The following is a 22,081-nucleotide window of genomic DNA, read 5'->3' as shown; positions in this document are numbered from 1 at the left end:
GTAATCTGGCGGGATGAGTTAGAAACCGTCCCGGACTCTGTAACTTGTACAAAACGAAACCCTCGGCTCCACCTCTTATATAAAGGCGGAGTCGAGGGGCGAGGAGATCATCGAATCATTGTTCACAAACCCTAATTTTCATAATCGTCGACTACTTTTCGGCTGAAACCTTCGAGATCTACTTGCCCTCTACTTCTAACTAAACCCTAGCCTATAACCCGTAGGCATTGACAAGTTGATACCTTGTCAGTTACTCATACTTGATACTTGATACTCTTTGATCTATAATAAACGGCCATGTGCATCAATTGATGCAGAGGCTGGGGCTATTGCTCCTTTATCTAAAAAAAAAAATCTACCGTTCTTCTTTCTTCAGTGTACGTACGTGATACAAGTCCAAAGAAGATGACACCGCCTATTATGTTACTGCAACAAAATCATACCATTGGGCTTGGTTTTTTAGACAATTCCTTATTCACTACATGAAAATAAGCTTCATATTTGGCCTGGAAAATTATTTCTATTCTATTTGACATTGGATCTAAATTTATTTCCCAATATACCATCGCCCTCCATTCCTTTAGCTAATACTAGTTTAATTTTATTTTCCCATGAACCAAAGCACCCCTCCTGGGCACAAGAAGCAAAACAAATGAACTTTGCTAACCCTCAAGCAAAAGAAGGCTCTCTTGTGATTCACGTGCTTTCTCTTCATGTCATGGCTACATTTGGAGTTACTTTTATGCTGTTCATGTGATGTATGCGTGGACTTGCCCCTGCGTATGTGATGTATTTTTTGAATGTGAACCTAGATGCAATGTACTATGTGTGAAGTTGGATATTTATGGCACTCGTAGATGTTGTATGATGCATTTTTATGTATATATGAACATTGATATTGCTTTTCTCCGTTCCTTTTTTTGTCACCCGGCAATAGTGTCTTTTCTTGTCCCTATTTAACACAGTTGTTGTTCAAGTGCCATATTGGAAGAAACAAATAGGACAAGTGTAAAAAAGGGGACAAATTAATATCAAAAAAAAGGGGGACAAATTAAAACCAAATATGGAATCACATTTGATCACATTTGTCAATTAAGGGATTTTCTCCTGTTTATTCTTGTTTTCTGAACGGCCTCGCTAGTCGCTAGGAGTGCAGCCGTGCGGGATGGGTCTATCTGTTCCAGCGCCGCATGGAACTTCCTCAATCATCGTCAGATAATGCGGCGGCAGCTGACCACATGCGGCACTCGTTCGTGCAAAATGATTTTGTTATTAGGGAATGCTATTCATGAAAACGCCCCTTTTTTTAGCATCACCAAGCATTCAGCAATGGACAAAATCCTCTAGTAGTTTCAAAAGAATCATAATCAATATTTAACGGACATGGCGACTCTAAGCTGCTCTGACTTCCAGCTATATATACATCTAAACAGCTACAAATGCGACGTGCATACACCTGGAATCACATCGATCATAGCTAGCAGCATGCTTAGCTGCTTGCAACATTCAACACTAAAAATGCTACTGTACTGTACGTAGCGCGATCGGATATCACATCTTCTTCTAATCACGATAGCTGTGCATCCAGCCTCCAACTTGAACCCCATCTTCTTCCACCTGGTAATGTTCATCAAACGACGAATCAAAACTCACAGTCCCACGGGTATTGAATCAATCGAAGTGTACACAAAAATTATTGGTGCAGTTCTTAAATTACCTCTGTGGCGGCAGTGAAGGTGATGCCAACTTTGATGGCGCCGCGGTACGAGTTGTCCGCGGTGACCACGCTGTACTTGGCCGGGCTCATCTCCGAGTTGCCTTTCTCCATCCCTATGCTGATCACATCAGTTACATTGATCCTGCATCGACCACAGATATTAGATATTCAGATTTTGCTTTCGTTCTTCTGATTTTGTGGCTGGATCGATCAACAGCTGTAGGAGTATAGAGTGCTCACGTTGCTTGGCCAAGGAAGTCGTCGCTGGAGAAGTTGTCGTGGTCCATGATCCGGAGGAGGAGCTTGTGCTGCACGTTGGCCGCCGTGGAGCTGATCTGGAATTTGAGCACCTCGTTCCAGCTCGGGTTCCTCCCCGCATCTGCATTACAACAACACGGTTGGTTCGTTTAGGGAAGATCACAGATAATGGCTGTTCCTCGTCGATTGACAAAGTTAATCATAGATAGAAATCAGGAAAACAATTTCTGTATGAGGATTCAGAACCAGAGAGCTGTGGAAGCACTACGAACCTCGGGCGGTGCTGGTCTTGCGCTCCTGGCTCCGGTACTGCACGATCACATACGGGTCTATCTTCCCTGCAAGTACAGGTAAATCCAGATCGATGAATCTCCTGCCACAAGAAGGGAGCAAACCGAAGCCAAACCAAGAACATGCGTGCTGGTAGTTCGACGGACTCACCTAGGAAATCGGTGCCGCCGAGGCCCTTGGCGTCGACGAGATGCACCTCCAGAAGACCACGCCCCATCGTCTGTCTCTTGATCTCGCCGACAACCCAACCAATATCTTCTCTTCCTCTATCTTCCGGCCGGCCGCTCTGTTTTCTCTTTTACTTTCTTTCGTCCGGGTCTCTCCGCCGTGCTCTGAATCAGTTCGCGTTTGGAATTGAGATACCACAGCCGGCCGGGGCTGCGTATTTATGTGCATCTACTTCCCTGGGTGGCCGTTCTATAATAACAAGTCAAAACTTTGGAGCGGTCGCTAACGCCATAAATCTTGTACCCCTTTTTAGACTTCTGCTAGGACCGGTTCAGGCTTCCCCTTCCTTGCAACCTCCTTCTGACATTCCCTTTGCGCACGAAAAGAAGGTGGAAATTTCACCGTTTCTGTTCTGGATGAGTAGCTCTCTCACTTCTCTGTACTGCCGTGCTCCTGCAGTTTATAACGTCTTCCTGGAAACGGGCTTCTGCTTTAGCCGTTCTCCAACGATTCCCTTGGAAACGGCTTTACCTACCAATACCATTTGGCCGCTCGACGGTTATAGTTGAACTAGTCTCCGCTAGCAAGAACATCGGAGTGATTCCAATTTCCAACTAAAATCGGTTATCAATTAATTAATCCGTACATATTATCGTCTTTTCTATCGTGCATTTCTTATCTGCATCTTCCTTCTAGCCTCTGCTACCTTATTTTCGATAACGGGCATTTTTATTTTTTTAAAAAATTTAAGCATTACATTCGTTTTTTGATAACTAAGATTCACATAGCTGTACAAACACCCAACATTCACCGATACAAAAGGTAAAATATAACGGATGCAATACACTAGGGTTGCAGAACGGCGTCCGCAAGCAGACATGCTGAATCCCGCAAAACAAAAAATAGAGCAAATATAGGTGGAAATTGAAGAGGATTTAAAGCATGGGTAGTGCAAAAAGTGATCCCGCATCCCGCCCCACTTGGCAGCCTACAATACACGTAATCAATTCAAAATCAGTATGATCGTGTAGAGTGGTGGATGTTCAATCCACAGATTACACTACCACCTATGTTGGCAAAAAATTCCCTTTTCATGTCCTTCAACCGTTTAAACACCCCATAAATAGATCACGATTCTCCACACAATGAAGAGACGACAATTGGCGAAGCAAAGCAGTGCATTGGTAGATAGATAACCTGCAAGCGAGAACATTTTTTATCATTAAAAACCTTTTTATTTCTACGTAGCTAGAGCGATTAAATAATAGCGAGCATTTCCACCCTAATAAGTATTTTATATATATCATTCATCTTATTTACCTAGTTACCAAATATATTAGCAACACTACGTGGCGAGTATAAGATAAAACCTATTTAAATGACTGACCATATAGATCTAGCAAACTATGCTCTGCTACCTATACAACCAGGGTGATTAACAACGTTGATTGACGACCTGGCCTGCCCCGTCCTTCAGTACGCCGATGACACCCTCATAATCATCCATGCGGTTTAGGAGCATGTTGCCAAGAAGGTACTTGATGACTTCTCGGTTGGTACGGGGCTCGCCATCAACTTTCATAAAAGCATCTTTGTCCCCATCAAAATAGACCCCACCTCTTCCATCTCTATGGCCTCCACCTTCGGCTGCGAGGTTTCTACCTTTCCCCAAACTTACCAAGGCATCCTCCCGCTCCCCCTACAAGCTGCGCTTTGGGGACTTCGCCCCCATCATGACTAAGAGCAACATGCGACTTTCCGATTGGCGAGGTCTCAGTCTTTCCATTGGCGGCCGCTTGATCCTGGTCAACTATGTCCTCACTTCTATGCTCTTCCATGCCATGAGCGCGGGGCTCCTCCCTGCAGGTGTTATTGAGGCTATCCACAAAAGACGTTGCGCCTTTTTTTGGACGGGTGAGGAAACCTGCAACGGCGGCCAATGTAAAGTGCCATGGGATGACGTTTGCGTCCCAAAACAATTTGGGGGGCTTGGGGTCATTTCCCCCCTACCAAAAATTCGGCCCTCTTTGCAAAATTCCTCACAAAACTTCACTCTGACACCTCGGCCCCTGGGCCTCCTTGTTTCAGCGCATGTACGGCTGGCACGGCCCACGCGATCTGGGGGGCGCCATCACCTCGACACTCCCATCTGGAAAGATATTGTGCTAGGGCTTGCTGTAAGGGTACATTGCCCCTATGTGTGGTTTTGGTAATTAATGACAACCCCTATGGACTAATGTTTTCATTGAGTTTATATGAAGGAATATTCCATAGGTACTACTTGCTCTCCATGTGTTGGATTCAAGTATGGATGCCATGAAGATAAAGGTATACCTTGTGTATTGGCATCAAGATCATCGGTATGAAGATATATATGTGATATGATCAAGAAGAAGAAATGAAGATGGAGTTCTTATATGGAACTCAATATTAGCCATGCTCTATCTTATGTGAGTATGAGAAGATACAAGGAGTGAGTTGGGCAAGTTCAAGATGAGCATCTTGAGTGGATCACATGCTTGAAGCTTGCCGTCCATTTGGTGATAATGGACATGTGGAGATGTGCATCAATGGGGCTTTCCCATCATAGTGTATGGGGGAGTATTTGTGAGTCTTCACGAAGCAACATTGATCAAGTAAGGCATTCCGGCTTGAGTAAAGCTTGAAGAGTTATCATCAAGATCAAGCGGGATGCGCAAGGCAAAGGTATGACCTTGATAGGTTTTCCTTTTACCGGTCTCGAGGTGGTTGATGGGAGACCGGATTATAGGATAGATAGCCGCACTATTAAGAGGGGCTTTCGGTTGGGTAACTTGATCACATCGTCTTAGGGAGCTCAATCCTTGCATGCGTTGCATATTCTTATTGCTTCTTGGTATTTCTCGGTGTGAGGTTCTTGAGCTTGTTGCTAGCTTTACAACAAGCCCAAGTTCATCGAAAACGGAGTTCACATGCATCTTCTATTGCGTTTTCGAGGTTGGGTGATTTTACCGGTTATTCATGATATAAGGTTCTACCTTTTATATTCATGATAAAATCCCCTCCTACAGATTCTTGGGTTTTCACTTTCTATAAGATAGCATTTGTTGTTATCTTCCAAACAAAATTGGTTTCATGCGAATCGGAGTTCGGGAGCATTAGTTATTAAAGAAAAAGGAAAAAGGGAAAAATGATAAAGAGAAAAAGAAAAAAAAGGCCAGCGGACCGGCCGGCCAGACCGGACCAGCCACCGGCCCACCCGGTCCGCGCCGGGGTTTCGGCTGGTGCCTTCCGGGCCACATCCAGGGGCGTTGGGCCCGTAACCGGCAGCAGGCCCGGTCCGCCGACCGGCCTGCCCGGCGCCCTCCCCGGCCCGGCCGGAACCCACTCCGGGCCGCCTTCCCGCCGTTCAGCCCACGCGGCCGCGTGCCCCTGCGCAGCCCACGCGCCCCCGCGCGCCCTGGCCGGGCTGGGCCTCTCCGCCCCGTCGGCCCACCGCTGCGCAGCCCGTGCGCCTGGGCGCCCCTTGCCTACCTGCCGCCCGCGCAGCTGCTGCCCAGTCCGGTTGCTGGGCCGGTCCGGCCGGACCCCCAGCTGGGCTGGTCAGCGCCAAATCCAGCCGGCCGGCCTGGCAGCCGGCCGGCCTGGCAGCCGGCTGGGCCGTTTTCTGTCTAGTTTTTTCTGCCCGATTTTCTGTCTTTTTCCCCCAACAGCTATTTTTCCCCTTTAGCTATAAATAGGCTTCTTCCACCTTGAGCCAAATTAGTTCTTCCCATTCTCTCACCTCCATTGTTGCTATTTGAAGAACTTGCTCTCCCCTTGATTCCTCCAATCATTCTTGCTCATATTTGAGGATTTGAGAGAGGAGATCTAGATCTACACTTCCACCAAACCATTTCTTCTCTAAGTGAGGGAATCTCTTGGGATCTAGATCTTGGAGTCTTTGGTTGACTTTCCCCCTTGTTCTTCCTCTCCAATCTCATCCTAGCATTCGTTGCTTTGGTGGGATTTGAGTGTGAAGGACTTGAACACCTCCGGTGTTCTTGCTTTGCATCATTGCATAGTGTTGAGCTCTCCACCACGATTTGTTCGAGTGAGAGACCGTGAGCTTGTTACTCTTGGAGGGTGACCTCCTAGTTGGCTTGGTTGGTGTCCCGGTGATCTCTTCGTGGAAGATTGTGAAGGGGCCCGGGCTTCTCCTTCGTGGAGCTTGTGAAGTGGTTGTGGAGCTTGCCATCTCCGGAGCGGAGGAAAAGCTAACCATAAGGAAAGGGCCATTATCCTTCGTGGGTGTGGTTCGGAGAATAGGGTGAGCCTTCGTGGCGCGGGGAATCCTTCGTGGGACCTCCACTCCTCCAAACGTGACGTACCTTGTTGCAAAGCAAGGGAACACGGGAATACATCCTCGTCTCCGCGTGCCTCGGTTATTTCTATACCCGAGCTCTATTTCCTTGTGATAGCCATCGTGCTTGAAGTATATATATATATCTTGCTATCACTTGTGCTACATATATCTTGTGCCTATCTTGCTTAGCTCTAGTTTCTATTGTTACACTTAGTTGAGCTTAGCATATTTAGGGTTTGTGCTTGTAAACTAAACGATAGTTTAATCCCGCATTCTTACAAGACAAAATCCGCAAGAGTTTGTAATTGCCTATTCACCCCCCCCCCCCTCTAGGCGACATCTCGATCTTTCAATTGGTATCAGAGCAAGGTCTCTCCTTGTGTAAGGCTTCACCGCCTTGAGAGTAAAGATGTCGGCTAGTATAGTGCACAATGACACAATTGTCTTTAATGGCACAAATTATCTTTTGTGGCGAAATTGCTTGCTTTGTAATCTTCGGACCTTGTGTCCACATATAGAGCAATTTCTAGATGTCGGTTTTTCTCCTCCGATGGATTCTCAAAATCTATCTTTAGAGGATGAGAAAAACTTACATCTTGAAGCTCAAGTATCTAATAAGCTTTTATTCTCCTTGAGACCCGATTTTCGTAGGTTCTTGATAAAAATAAAGCGAAAATCGTCTCATGAGATGTGGATCAAGCTTAAGGAAATGTTTGGTGGATCCACTTCTCATTTGGTTGGTGGTGACTCCGAGGAGCTCTCTTCCCCTTCACATCATGAAGAGCTCCAAGTTGCTTCCACCTCCGGCCATGATGAGTTCTCATCTTCTTCCACTTCACCAACGTGTAGAAAGACACGAGGTAATGATATGGTAAGTGGTGAGGAAAATTGCAATGATGATATTGTGCTCAATAGTGATGATTCTTCATCTATATCCCATTGCAATGTTTCTTCTTTGGACTTGAACACATATAGCACTAAAAACAATCTACATGCTTGTGTTGATAGTCCTTGCATATCATGTGTAAATTGCTTGCATAAATCCCATGATGATATGCTTACTTTGTCTTCTTGCCATGAACAAAATGCCTCTATTTCCTCTAGTTGCTTGTTGTCTAACAATGTAGAGGAAATTGAACAATATATGAGGCATAAGACTCTCATGAATGAAGATTCCGAAACATCTTCATCGTCATCCTCCGGTATGCACATGTGCCTTATGGCAAAGGGACCAAAGGTAACTCCTACCTTGAATCCCAACACATCTTCTAATGATGAGAGTGATGATGATGAACAAGAAGAAGTTGCTAGGCTTAAGGAACTCTTTAATGTTAGATGCACTCTTCGTGGTAATGCTCTTGTCAAATTCGATTACTTGATGGACACACTCAAAGAAAAAATTGAGTCCATTGAGGAGTTGGAATCTCATATTGAAAATGAGCAACGGAGATTCAATCTCCTTAGACAAGAGCTGAAAGACGAAAGGTGCATAACTCATGGTCTTAAGCAAGAAATGGAATCTTATGTGCATGAAAATGAGAAAACTATTATTGATGCTTGTGATACTAACTCTAATTCTTGTGAAGCATCTATCTTAAAGGAGAATGTTGAGTTGAGGGCTCAACTTGAGTTGCTAACTAGCAATTATAGGGAATTGGAAGAAAGTCATAAAAAGCTCTCGGGCTCTCATGATGACCTTCTAATTTCCTATGATGGGCTAAAGTTAGCTCATGAGGCTAGCATCACTAAGGTAACATCTTGTGAGCCTCATGTGGACATTAGCACAATCTCTACTACAAATGCTATATTGCCATGTGCTAGTCCTTGTAATCCATCTAGTCAAACTAGCGATACACCTTGTGTTGGATTACTTGCCTTGCCTTGTTGCTCTAACAATGAAGCTTCTACTTCCTCTAGTACTTGTATTTCTACTAACCATGTAGAGGAAATAAAAGAGCTCGAGGCCCAAGTCCTTTCTTTGAAGAAAGACTTGGAAAAGCGTCATGAAGGGAAATCCACACTTGACAAGATGCTAAGTGTGCAACAATCCCCCAATGACAAGAGTGGACTTGGATTCAACTCCAATAACAAGAACAAGTCCAAGAGCAAGAACAAGAAGAAGAAGGGCCAAGATAAAGTCAATGATCCGGCCAAGTTGGTTTGCTTCAAGTGCAAGGTTGAAGGGCATCATGTTAGATCATGCCCATTGAAGAAGAAGCACTTGAGTGAGAAACAACAAGGGAAACGGCCACAAGGTCAAGGTCAAGCTCATGCTCGACCTCAAGTTGAAGATAGGCTACTTCCCAAGAAGAATCAAGATATGGTTCCCCAAGAGAAGAAATCAACAAATAAGAAAAAGGGGAACACTTGCTACTTATGTCGTGAGAAGGGGCACTTTGCTTCTTCTTGCTTAGGTGGTACCTTATCTAACCCTATAATTGTTGATGATGATTATTCTCTAGGGAAGGATAAGGATGGCAATGTGTTTGCCAAGTTTGTTGGAACTCAAAGTGGTTTCAAGAAAAGAACCATTTGGGTTGCCAAGCCTATTGTGACTAACCTCTTAGGACCCAACTTGGTTGGGGACCAACAAGCTCAAATTTGATCAATAGGTGTATATGGAGGTCATTGGAGACTTGGCTACTTCATGAAGAATTAAGGGATCTTCATATATTATATTTTGACCAAGCCAAGTCATATGGATTATCATCTATATCTTATATCCAATGTTCCTCCTTGCGGTAACTTATACTTCAACTCATCATGTTTATTGTAAGTTACTTGCCCCTTTGCATGTTTGGTTTTGTACCAAATATGTGTATGTATGTGTTGTGTCTTACTTGCCTATCTTGTGTATTCAAGTATGTTTGTTTGACTCATCATATACTTGTGTATTGTTTTGAGCCTAATGCATCTTAATGATATCTTATTTGGCTCTCTTTGAAGTGATTAATGGAACATCCCATTTTGGGGGAGTGATATACTTTGTGCATCTCTCTTTCTTTATAATGTGTGTACATGGGTACCACCACTTAGTATTGATATTGCAAGATTATCTAGTCACTATGTGGTGTGTCATACTCATGAGAAATTCAAATTCTAAATATCCATTAATCATCTCTAGTCGAATTTTAGTTGCCTCTTGTTTAGAAGAAATGTTTTATCACATTATGGGGGAGTAATATGTTTTGTACATATCACAAGCCTAGAAAATGTGAATATATGAGGTTATGCCACTTAGTGTTGATTCTCTTAATTATCTTGCTCCTAGGTGGCATGTTTGCTCAAACAAGCTCCATTCCTAATAAAAATATTTTATTACTCATCTTGTGGGCTCTTGTTTGAATATGAAATTCTTGGTGCGGTTTTTCCTCAAATACATATCTCTATATCTTATTTGGGATACCGTTTGCTTCAAGTTATTCTAATCATTGCCGTGCGTGATTGTGTGACTAGTTGAAGTTATCAAGAATCTTCATTCGTGCATAGTGCATAATTCTATATACTTATCCTATGCCTTTTATTGTGAAGTTGATCCTTACTATCATTGTCAATACTCCACCGGAAATTATTTCCAATATACTCATTGTCTTTGACAATTGATAACCTTGTATGTGGTTGAATTTTTGGATCATCTTCACCTTGGATTGTTTCTTATTGCCTTATTTTATTTCCAACAAATCTTTGTTGCTCCCATGTGTCTTCCTTGTCCCTTTGAAAAATCTTTTGATAAATTCTCTTGATTCATATCAAGTTCTTGTTTTGGAAGACAAACCTTTTCCTTACGGTACATTGTGCCATTGTGAAAAGTGTATAGGGTTTGGTTTATTTTGTTTGAACCTTGCTCTTTTGGGGAGTTTGCTATCTCATTCTTTCTTACATGATTTATTTGCTTGAATGAGATAGATCTTTGAGCGTGTTTGCTTTATTTCATCATTTATGCTCAATGGTCTCTTCTTAGTTCATTTGTTGAACTTTGTTGAACAAATCTTTTGTGATTTGCTTCTTAGATATAATTTGGACAATAAATTTGTTTTGTGACACCTCTATGCCTTATTTAATTCCTTTGGTGTTTTGTCCAAAGTATATCTTTCTTGGATCTTTAAAAAGTTTTGGTGCATGCTTATATGTAATTTGTTTATCTTGTAGCATGCTTGCTTTCTTTCGATCCATTATGTAGGATATACTCCATCAAATCCTAAATGGCTAAGATGTGCATGAAATTCAAACTTCATCTAAATATGCACATGTTTATATGGAGTGTGTCCTATATATTGTGGTTAGTCTAACCATGTTGGACCCAATAAGTTTGGGTACCAAGATGTACTTGAATAATGTTTTAGGTACATTGGAGATGCAATGGAGGCTTGTCTCATCTATAAGGAAGGTGTGATCACCATATGAGAATTGGAGTCAAGCTAGGATGATCAATGAACTCTTATCTACTATATCAAGTCATTGCTATCTCGGTAACAAGTATCTTATTCATGCACTCTCATATAGCATCCAACCTCTTGTAGGTTGTATCTTGGCATGAAATTATTTATTTCGAAAAATATTGCGGTTCTTGAAAAACCCTTTTAAAGTAAAACTTCTTATTGAACATTTGAGTAATTTGAGAAGATGCATATGATAGTTTATATATATATATATATCATATTTTATGATTCACCTATCACAAATATGCCCTCTAGCAATTTATTGCATATCAATTCCTCAAAGAGCTCTTGTGTGCAATATTGATGAATTTGTGAAATAAATCCGTATTTGTGATACTTGTTGCCTTTCTCAAAACACTCCAACTAGCTCTACTTCCCTTATTGTTAGTTGTGTTGTTTTTGAGGTTTAACTTGGTTGAAGTTCATTCATATACCATAAGTGAAAATTGGAGCCATAGGCTATATATGCTTCTTAAGCAAACATCTTTTGGTATATTTTATGACTTCATCTTGGATATCTAGTCCTATTTATTTTGTTAACCTCTTGTGTGTGCATGTTTCTTTATGGATCATTTTGTCCATTTTAGAAACTCATATACATAAGAGTGTTAATCCATCACCTTGATATCCTTGATCTTTGCCGACCATCTTTTATCCCTTTTGTTTTTTTTTGGGTTGGTAAAGAAAATTTATGAGTGCTTGGTTTATTTATTTTCTTCATGCACTCATATCTCGTAATTGTTGGATTAAAGTTGTTCTTGATAAGCATACTCTCTTTATCTTAGTTGTGTTCAATGATATATAGGGAGTGAGGATTCCATGTTTGTGCATATTGTATTCAAATGCAAACATTATAAATTGTGCACGAACCTTGGGGAGCTTTCTTATTTTTAGAGCACTATATTTCTCTTATCATGATATCTTTGTTTGTCCAATTGGATCTTTGATTGCTTGCTTTACTTGTTGAAGCTCATTTCACCATGTTATCTTTTTGCAATCTTTGATCCTCAATATAGTTTGACTTCCTTCAAGTATTCATCATTGGATATGTGCACTTGATTCCACTCAAATTATGAGAAGTGCACACTTTGGGGAGGAACTCACATTATATTGGTCTTCTAAATTTTTCACCCATTTTGACAATCGATGCCAATGGGGGAGAAGTTTAGAGGGTTTAAGGGAATGGTTTTATACTTAAGCTTGGTTTGTGCTTAAGTGTTTTGCCTCTCATGCATTCCATATTGATATGTCTTGCATGGTTGTATATATATAGTGGAAACTATCCCAAAGGTTAATCTTGACAATGTATGTAATGAATTCATGTTCATCACACGTGCATACATTGTGGGGGAGTTTTCTCTATATATATTGGTTCTACTCACATCCATTGCATTTGTTGTAGTTGTGTGAGTAGAGCCGGTTTTGATATGGACTAGTTGCTTTGTGTTACTTGACCATATCAAATACAACCTCTTGTATACAACTTATTCTCGGATAAGTTGCGTACTTGTCACTAATATTCATTATATAAACCCTCTTATTGTGGTTGTCATCAATTACCAAAATGGGGGAGATTGTAAGGGTACATTGCCCCTATGTGTGGTTTTGGTAATTAATGACAACCCCTATGGACTAATGTTTTCATTGAGTTTATATGAAGGAATATTCCATAGGTACTACTTGCTCTCCATGTGTTGGATTCAAGTATGGATGCCATGAAGATAAAGGTATACCTTGTGTATTGGCATCAAGATCATCGGTATGAAGATATATATGTGATATGATCAAGAAGAAGAAATGAAGATGGAGTTCTTATATGGAACTCAATATTAGCCATGCTCTATCTTATGTGAGTATGAGAAGATACAAGGAGTGAGTTGGGCAAGTTCAAGATGAGCATCTTGAGTGGATCACATGCTTGAAGCTTGCCGTCCATTTGGTGATAATGGACATGTGAAGATGTGCATCAATGGGGCTTTCCCATCATAGTGTATGGGGGAGTATTTGTGAGTCTTCACGAAGCAACATTGATCAAGTAAGGCATTCCGGCTTGAGTAAAGCTTGAAGAGTTATCATCAAGATCAAGCGGGATGCGCAAGGCAAAGGTATGACCTTGATAGGTTTTCCTTTTACCGGTCTCGAGGTGGTTGATGGGAGACCGGATTATACGATAGCCGCACTATTAAGAGGGGCTTTCGGTTGGGTAACTTGATCACATCGTCTTAGGGAGCTCAATCCTTGCATGCGTTGCATATTCTTATTGCTTCTTGGTATTTCTCGGTGTGAGGTTCTTGAGCTTGTTGCTAGCTTTACAACAAGCCCAAGTTCATCGAAAACGGAGTTCACATGCATCTTCTATTGCGTTTTCGAGGTTGGGTGATTTTACCGGTTATTCATGATATAAGGTTCTACCTTTTATATTCATGATAAAATCCCCTCCTACAGATTCTTGGGTTTTCACTTTCTATAAGATAGCATTTGTTGTTATCTTCCAAACAAAATTGGTTTCATGCGAATCGGAGTTCGGGAGCATTAGTTATTAAAGAAAAAGGAAAAAGGGAAAATGATAAAGAGAAAAAGAAAAAAAAGGCCAGCGGACCGGCCGGCCAGACCGGACCAGCCACCGGCCCACCCGGTCCGCGCCGGGGTTTCGGCTGGTGCCTTCCGGGCCACATCCAGGGGCGTTGGGCCCGTAACCGGCAGCAGGCCCGGTCCGCCGACCGGCCTGCCCGGCGCCCTCCCCGGCCCGGCCGGAACCCACTCCGGGCCGCCTTCCCGCCGTTCGGCCCACGCGGCCGCGTGCCCCTGCGCGCCCCCGCGCGCCCTGGCCGGGGCTGGGCCTCTCCGCCCCGTCGGCCCACCGCTGCGCAGCCCGTGCGCCTGGGCGCCCCTTGCCTACCTGCCGCCCGCGCAGCTGCTGCCCAGTCCGGTTGCTCGGCCGGTCCGGCCGGACCCCCAGCTGGGCTGGTCAGCGCCAAATCCAGCCGGCCGGCCTGGCAGCCGGCTGGGCCGTTTTCTGTCTAGTTTTTTCTGCCCGATTTTCTGTCTTTTTCCCCCAACAGCTATTTTTCCCCTTTAGCTATAAATAGGCTTCTTCCACCTTGAGCCAAATTAGTTCTTCCCATTCTCTCACCTCCATTGTTGCTATTTGAAGAACTTGCTCTCCCCCTTGATTCCTCCAATCATTCTTGCTCATATTTGAGGATTTGAGAGAGGAGATCTAGATCTACACTTCCACCAAACCATTTCTTCTCTAAGTGAGGGAATCTCTTGGGATCTAGATCTTGGAGTCTTTGGTTGACTTTCCCCTTGTTCTTCCTCTCCAATCTCATCCTAGCATTCGTTGCTTTGGTGGGATTTGAGTGTGAAGGACTTGAACACCTCCGGTGTTCTTGCTTTGCATCATTGCATAGTGTTGAGCTCTCCACCACGATTTGTTCGAGTGAGAGACCGTGAGCTTGTTACTCTTGGAGGGTGAACTCCTAGTTGGCTTGGTTGGTGTCCCGGTGATCTCTTCGTGGAAGATTGTGAAGGGGCCCGGGCTTCTCCTTCGTGGAGCTTGTGAAGTGGTTGTGGAGCTTGCCATCTCCGGAGCGGAGGAAAAGCTAACCATAAGGAAAGGGCCATTATCCTTCGTGGGTGTGGTTCGGAGAATAGGGTGAGCCTTCGTGGCGCGGGGAATCCTTTGTGGGACCTCCACTCCTCCAAACGTGACGTACCTTGTTGCAAAGCAAGGGAACACGGGAATACATCCTCGTCTCTGCGTGCCTCGGTTATTTCTATACCCGAGCTCACTTTCCTTGTGATAGCCATCGTGCTTGAAGTATATATATATATCTTGCTATCACTTGTGCTACATATATCTTGTGCCTATCTTGCTTAGCTCTAGTTGCTATTGTTACACTTAGTTGAGCTTAGCATATTTAGGGTTTGTGCTTGTAAACTAAACGATAGTTTAATTCCGCATTCTTACAAGACAAAATCCGCAAGAGTTTGTAATTGCCTATTCACCCCCCCCTCTAGGCGACATCTCGATCTTTCACTTGCTCATTTCCACTCCATCTCCAAGATTTCCCTGGGCAATGGGAACTGCACTGCTTTCTGGTTCGATCTCTGGCTTGGCGACCAACCCCTTGATGACCCACAAGTATAGGGGGTGTATCGTAGTATCTTCGATAAGTAAGAATGTCGATCCCAACGAGGAGCAGAAGGTGTTGACAAGCAGTTTCGATTAAGGATTCACTGTAAATGCTCACAGACAAGTATTCAGGGGGTTTTGATGTAATAGATGAATAAAGTACGAGTAAGTAAAGTGCGAGAGTAATAATTGCAGCGAGTGGCCCAATCCTTTTTAGCACAAAGGACAAGCCGGTTTGTTTACTTATAATAACCAAACGTTCTCGAGGACACACGGGGTTTTAGTCTAGTGCTTTCGCTACATACGGCTAATTAATCTTCATTGTTTTGATAAGTGTTGTGTGGGTGAACCTATGCTAATGTACCGCCCTTCCTAGGACTAATACATACTTGTGATTATACCCCTTGCAAGCATCCGCAACTACAAGAAAGTAATTAAGATAAATCTAACCACAGCCTTAAACTCGAGATCCTGCTATCCCTCCCGCATCGATATACCAACGGGGGCTCGGGTTTCGTCACTCCGGCAACCCCGCAATTGGCAAACGAGTACAAGATGCATTCCCCTAGGCCCATAAAGGTGAAGTGTCGTGTAGTCGATGTTCACACGACACCACTAGAAGAATAACACCACAACTTAAATATCATAACATTGAATATTACTCAACCATACTTCACTACTAACATCTAGACTTCACCCATGTCCTCAAGAACTAAACGAACTACTCACGAGACATCATATGGAACATGATCAGAGGTGATATGATGATGAATAACAATCTGAACATAAACCTTGGTTCAACGGTTTGACTCAATAGCATCAATAACAAGTAGAAATCAACACCGGGAGAGTTTCCCCTATCAAACAATCAAGATCAAACCCAAATTACAGCGGTGACGGCGTGCAGCGGTGGAGACGGCGGTGATGATGATGAAGATGATGATGATGGTGATGGAGATGATGTCCAGCTCGATGACGGTGACGATGGCGTCGATTTCCCCCTCCGGGAGGGAATTTCCCCGGCGGATCTCAGCCTGCCGGAGAGCTCTTTTCTCTCCGGTGTTCTCCGCCCCGCAGAGGCGGCTGTGGCTCTTCGCGATGTACCCCTGGAGCTTAGGTTTTCGGGACGAAGGCGTACACGAAGAAAAGGAGGCGAGAGGGGGCTGTGGGCCCCCTCCTCACAGGGCGGCGCGGCCAGGCCTTGGGCCGCGCCGGCCTATGGGGTGGGCCCACCTCGGGTCCCCTCGGCTCCCCTTCTGGCTCCCTTCGTCATCTGGAAAAATAGGATTTTTGATATAATTTCCGTCAACTGTTGATCTTCCGAAATATTGCATTCTGACGGTGCTTTTTCCAGCAGAATCCTGGCTCCGGTGCGCGATCCCCAAATAATCATGAAACATGCAAAATAGAGGAAATAACATAAGTATCCTCTTCAAATATGAAATATATCAACGAATAACAGCAAATTATGATATAAAATAGTGATGCAAAATGGACGTATCAACTCCCCCCAAGCTTAGACTTCGCTTGTCCCCAAGCGAAACTGAACTCGGTAAACAAGACCACATGTTTATGGAGTGAAGAGTCGATAAATAAAATACGGACAAGAAGCATCATATTCATTCACACAAGACATTCTAGTAAACAACTTCCTCATATAATTCAACTTGAAACAAGTAGAAGGTAATCACAAATAAAGGTGCATAAGGAATCATAATTGGTGATGGCAAACTTTGTTCTTGGTCAGAGAACAGTTAACAAATTATACTTATCTATTGAGCAGCGCTCTCATATTAAAGCTTATGGTAAACTTGCATACTCAATCATAGTGATCATTGATAACTTTCAAAGCTATATTCATTCAGATAAAACTTGTACTAAACAAGGAAGAGTAAAAGACATGATGAAGCAAATCACAATATAATGGTTTGATCACAACAACTCAAATGCTTGCTTGAGATGGAGGGAAATAGGCTTACTGACTCAACATAAAGTAAAAGACAGGCCCTTCGCAGAGGGAAGCAGGGATTAAATCATGTGCTAGAGCTTTTTCAGTTTTGAAATCATACAAAGAGAATAAAAGTAATATTTTGAGAGGTGTTTGTTGTTGTCAACGACTGGTAGCGGGTACTCTAACCCCCTTGCCAGACAAACTCTCGAAGAGCGGCTCCCATTAAGGCATTTTCATTTTGGGTGGCACCCCTTCCAACCTTATTTTCACAAACCATGGCTAACCGAATCCTCGGGTGCCTGCCAACAATCTCATACCATGAAGGAGTGCCTTTTTATTTTAGTTTTATTTAGATGACACTCCTTCCAACCTTTGCTTTCTCAAGCCATGGCTAACCGAATCCTCGGGTGCCGTCCAACAATCACATACCATGGAGGAGTGTCTATTTGTAGTATCATGAAGGTTAATTAATCGGGGCTGGGAACCCCATTGCCAACTCTTTTTGCAAAATTATTGGATAAGTGGATGAAGCCACTAGTCCATTGGTGAAAGTTGCCCAACAAGATTGAAAGATAAAACACCACATACTTCCTCATGAGCCATAAAACATTGACACAAATAAGAGATGATAAATTTTGAATTGTTTAAAGGTAGCACACGAAGTATTTACTTGGAATGGCAGGAAATACCATGTAGTAGGTAGATATGGTGGACACAAATGGCATAGGTTTGGGTTGAGGTTTGGATGCACGAGAAGCATTCCCTCTCAGTACAGGTCTTTGGCTAGCAAGGTTAATTAGCAAGCACGAAAGTTGAGGGAAACAAACGAATATACATGTGATAGAAACAATCATGCATCTTTCTTGTAAGCACAAACAATTTTAACTTCAGAATAATAAGCTATGAGCTAACAAGAAAGGAAGACAATGAAACAACTATATATATTTCTCTTTTCTACTTAAACCTCAAGGTGTTGTTGCTATTGACCAATGCTAAGTTTTCCAAAACCAAATAAATTTACTCAATGCTCCCAAAGTGGTACCAATACTAAAATCAAGATCAATCATATAATAGAAATTGCAAACTAAAATAAGGTGTGCAATATGTAAATGATAAGACTTCTCATTAATATTTCATAACGATAACTCACACCAAGGGATACATAGAAAACCGACTAAAGGAGAGATACTTCCACACTGCAACCCATCTTATATGATAACTTCCCTACTCATGATATGACACTACTCGATAGTAAAAAGTAAAAGGTAGTGATGATGTGATACCGCGGCACTCCCCCAAGCTTGGAACAAACCAAGGGGATGCCAATACCGATGATGAATTACTCCTTTGGCGATGGTGGTGATGAATTCCCGTCATCAGACTTTCAAGGAAGAGGCTCTCCATCAACAAACGACATCTTGGTCTCGGGAATCCTGAAACTAGCAGCATGGCTTATGTGTTTAAACCTGTTTTCATACTCATAGTTCTGATTCTGAACGTCATAGAGTTGAGCTTGGAGTTTGTTGGTGGTGTCGTGAAGTGAGAGGATGTCGCCCCATAGCTTTGCAGTTTCCTTCTCGTGTTCAACAATGAGTTCAGACACAATCTTGTGGAAGATATCCACCTCACGCTCAGCCATCTTTTTGTAGTTGAAGACCTCTTGTTCTAGCTTCTCCATCCTGTCTTCCAAGCTTCCTTCTCCTTTAGGACCCTGGACATCTTTGATCTGCAGCTCCCCATCAACGAGCAGCAACTCCTTGGGATGCATCCTCAGCTCGTTTATGTACAAGTTGTCAAAGTTCTTGCAGGAGCTGTCCTTCGGAGTTTCTGACGAAGACATGATACCTCTAGATCCGAAGCAAATCCTGGCAGAAACAACTCGAAACAAAACGCGTCGAGAAAACGATATACGGACCTCCAGGGGTCCGGGGGATTATATAGCAGGAATTTGTATGTCATAAGGAAAGTACCAGGTCGAACCAGAGTCGGAAAGAAGCGACGAGGAGGCCAGCTCATAGGGCGGCGCGGGCCAAGCCCTGGCCGCGCCGGCCTATGGGGGCACGCCCTCGTGCGTCTCCTCCACTCCGTTTCGATCTCGTAATTTTTCATATTTTCCAAAAACAGCAAAAACATTGTTCGGAAAGTAAGCGAACTTTTTATTACCTGTACTGTTACCTATTCAAAGTCGAGTTCTGGCGGACTGTCAATTTGACCTTTGATGAAAGCCTCTTGTGTTTCCACTCGAATAACATCAACATCTATATTATAAGAATCACCTGAGATATAATGCTTGAGTCTTTGTCCATTCACCACTTGCGTGGCATTTCCTTGGAGAGAACTAATTTTAATTGCTCCTGAACGGTACACCTCCCCAACAACATATGGTCCTTCCCATTTCGAGAGTAGTTTCCCTGCAAAGAATCTGAGACGAGACCGATACAATAGGACTTTATCCCCAATATTAAACTCTCTTTTGATAATCCTTCTATCATGCCATTTCTTAACTTTCTCTTTAAAGAGTTTAGCATTTTCATAAGCTTCACTTCTCCATTCATCTAGAGAACTTAATTGCAGCAACCTCTTATTACCGGCTAGTTTAGGATCTTTATTTAGTTCTCTAACAGTCCAATAAGCCTTGTGCTCTAGTTCTAAAGGTAAATGACAAGCTTTTCCATAAACCATTTTATAAGGTGACATTCCCATGGGGTTTTTATAAGCAGTTCTATAAGCCCATAGTGCTTCCTTCAATTTACTAGCCCAATTCTTTCTAGTTTTATTAACGAGTCTTTTGCAAGATAGATTTAATCTCTCTATTTGATAGTTCTACTTGCCCACTAGTTTGAGGATGATAAGCGGAAGCAATTCTATGATTAATACCATATTTAGCAAGAGTTTTTCTAAAACCACCATGAATAAAATGAGAACCTCCATTTGTCATAATATATCTAGGAACTCCAAATCTAAGAAAAATAATGTCTAAAAGCATTCTTAAAGAGGTCTCACCATCAGCACTTTTTGTAGGTATGGCTTCCACCCATTTAGTAACATAATCAACAGCAACAAGTATATGAGTGTTACCTTCGAAGAGGGAAAAGGTCCCATGAAGTCAAATCCCCAACAATCAAACGGTTCAATAACAAGAGTATAATTCATAGGCATTTCATTGCGTCTGGAGATATTACCAACCCTTTGACATTCATCACAAGATAAAATAAACTTCCTTGCATCTTTGAAGAGAGTTGGCCAATGAAAACCTGATTGGAGAACCTTTTGCGCGGTTCTATCTCCGGCGTGATGTCCTCCATAAGCACTACCATGACATTTACTCAATATCTCTTGTTGCTCATATTCGGGAACACATCTTCGCAGAATACCATCCACTCCTTCTTTATATAAGTGTGGGTCATCCCAAAAATAATGCCTCAAGTCATAAAAGAATTTCCTCCTTTGCTGAGCTGAAAAGGTTGGAGGCAAGTACTTGGAAACAATAAAGTTAGCATAATCGAGCATACCAAGGATCTGTCTCGCGAGCTCACCTTTATTACAGCCAATTGTTCATTTGGAAAACTATCATTAACGAGAACAGGATCATAAGCAATATTTTCCAATCTAGACAAATTATCAGCAACGGGATTATCGGCACCTTTCCTATCTACAATATGTAAATCAAATTCTTGCAACGAAGTACCCATCTAATAAGCCTTGGCTTAGCATCTTTCTTTTGCATAAGGTATCTGATTGCAGCATGATCAGTATGAATAGTAACTTTTGAATCAACGATATAAGATCTAAACTTATCACAAGCAAAGACTACAGCTAACAATTCTTTTTCGGTAGTAGCATAATTTCTTTGAGCAGCATCAAGAGTTTTACTAGCATAATGAATAATATTCAGTTTTTTATCTACTCGCTGTCCAAGAACAGCGCCTACAAGCAAAATCACTAGCATCACACATAATTTCAAATGGTAAGTTCCAATCGGGAGGTTCAACTATAGGGGCGGTTGTTAAGGCTTTCTTTAGAGTTTCAAAAGCTTCCTTACAATCATCATCAAAAACAAAAGGTACATCTTTTTGAAGAAGATTAGTAAGAGGCTTTGAAATCTTGGAGAAGTCTTCAATAAACCTCCTATAAAACCCATCATGACCAAGAACACTACGAATACCTTTAACATCCCTAGGATAGGGCATCTTCTCAATGGCTTCAACTTTAGCTCTATCAACTTCAATACCTCTCTCGGAAATTTTATGTCCCAATACAATTCCTTCATTAACCATAAAGTGGCATTTCTCCCAATTAAGAACAAGGTTAGTTTCTTCACATCTCTGCAAAACTTTATCAAGGTTCCGCAAGCAATTATCAAAAGAATTTCCATAGACGGAAAAATCGTCCATGAATACCTCTACAATACTCTCACAAAAGCCATGAAAAATAGCAGACATGCATCTTTGAAAAGTAGCAGGAGCATTACATAAACCAAAAGGCATACGCCTATAAGCATAAGTTCCATAAGGACAAGTGAAAGTGGTTTTCTCTTGATCTTTAGTTTTAACAGCAATTTGTGAAAATCCAGAATAACCATCAAGAAAGCAAAAATGAGTATTTTTAGACAACCTTTCTAACATTTGATCAATAAATGGTAAAGGGTAATGATCTTTCTTAGTAACCTTATTAACTTTTCGATAATCAATGCACATTCTATACCCTACAACCACTCTTTGAGGGATGAGCTCATCATTATCATTAGGCACAACGAGTCATTCCTCCTTTCTTAGGAACACAATGCACATGACTA

General features: G+C 42.3%; 1 protein-coding gene across 1 annotated transcript; it reads right to left on the bottom strand.

The window, feature by feature from the left end:
* Positions 1-1,347: 1,347 nt before the first annotated feature.
* On the bottom strand, positions 1,348-2,606 carry LOC124661566 (elicitor-responsive protein 1-like). The gene is made up of 5 exons (XM_047199430.1): positions 2,417-2,606; positions 2,248-2,313; positions 1,958-2,096; positions 1,718-1,859; positions 1,348-1,617 (listed from the first exon to the last, which is right to left on the bottom strand). The coding sequence occupies exons 1-5, from the start codon at positions 2,481-2,483 to the stop codon at positions 1,564-1,566; spliced, it is 468 nt and encodes a 155-aa protein (XP_047055386.1). The 5' UTR covers positions 2,484-2,606; the 3' UTR covers positions 1,348-1,563.
* Positions 2,607-22,081: the final 19,475 nt, after the last annotated feature.

Source organism: Lolium rigidum, chromosome 6 (genome assembly GCF_022539505.1).
Source record: "Lolium rigidum isolate FL_2022 chromosome 6, APGP_CSIRO_Lrig_0.1, whole genome shotgun sequence".
Lineage (NCBI taxonomy): Eukaryota > Viridiplantae > Streptophyta > Magnoliopsida > Poales > Poaceae > Lolium > Lolium rigidum.
Note: the sequence above shows the minus strand (reverse complement) of the source record. Positions and strands in the feature narration are given on the sequence as shown.

Bases quoted from the DNA above. Each gene is read 5' to 3' on its own strand.
- LOC124661566 (XM_047199430.1), bottom strand. From the start codon at position 2,483: ATGGGGCGTGGTCTTCTGGAGGTGCATCTCGTCGACGCCAAGGGCCTC. The intron at 2,097-2,247 runs GTTCGTAGTGCT...GTTGTAATGCAG, and splicing joins CAAGACCAGCACCGCCCGAG to ATGCGGGGAGGAACCCGAGC. The intron at 1,860-1,957 runs GTGAGCACTCTA...TGGTCGATGCAG, and splicing joins GACTTCCTTGGCCAAGCAAC to GATCAATGTAACTGATGTGA.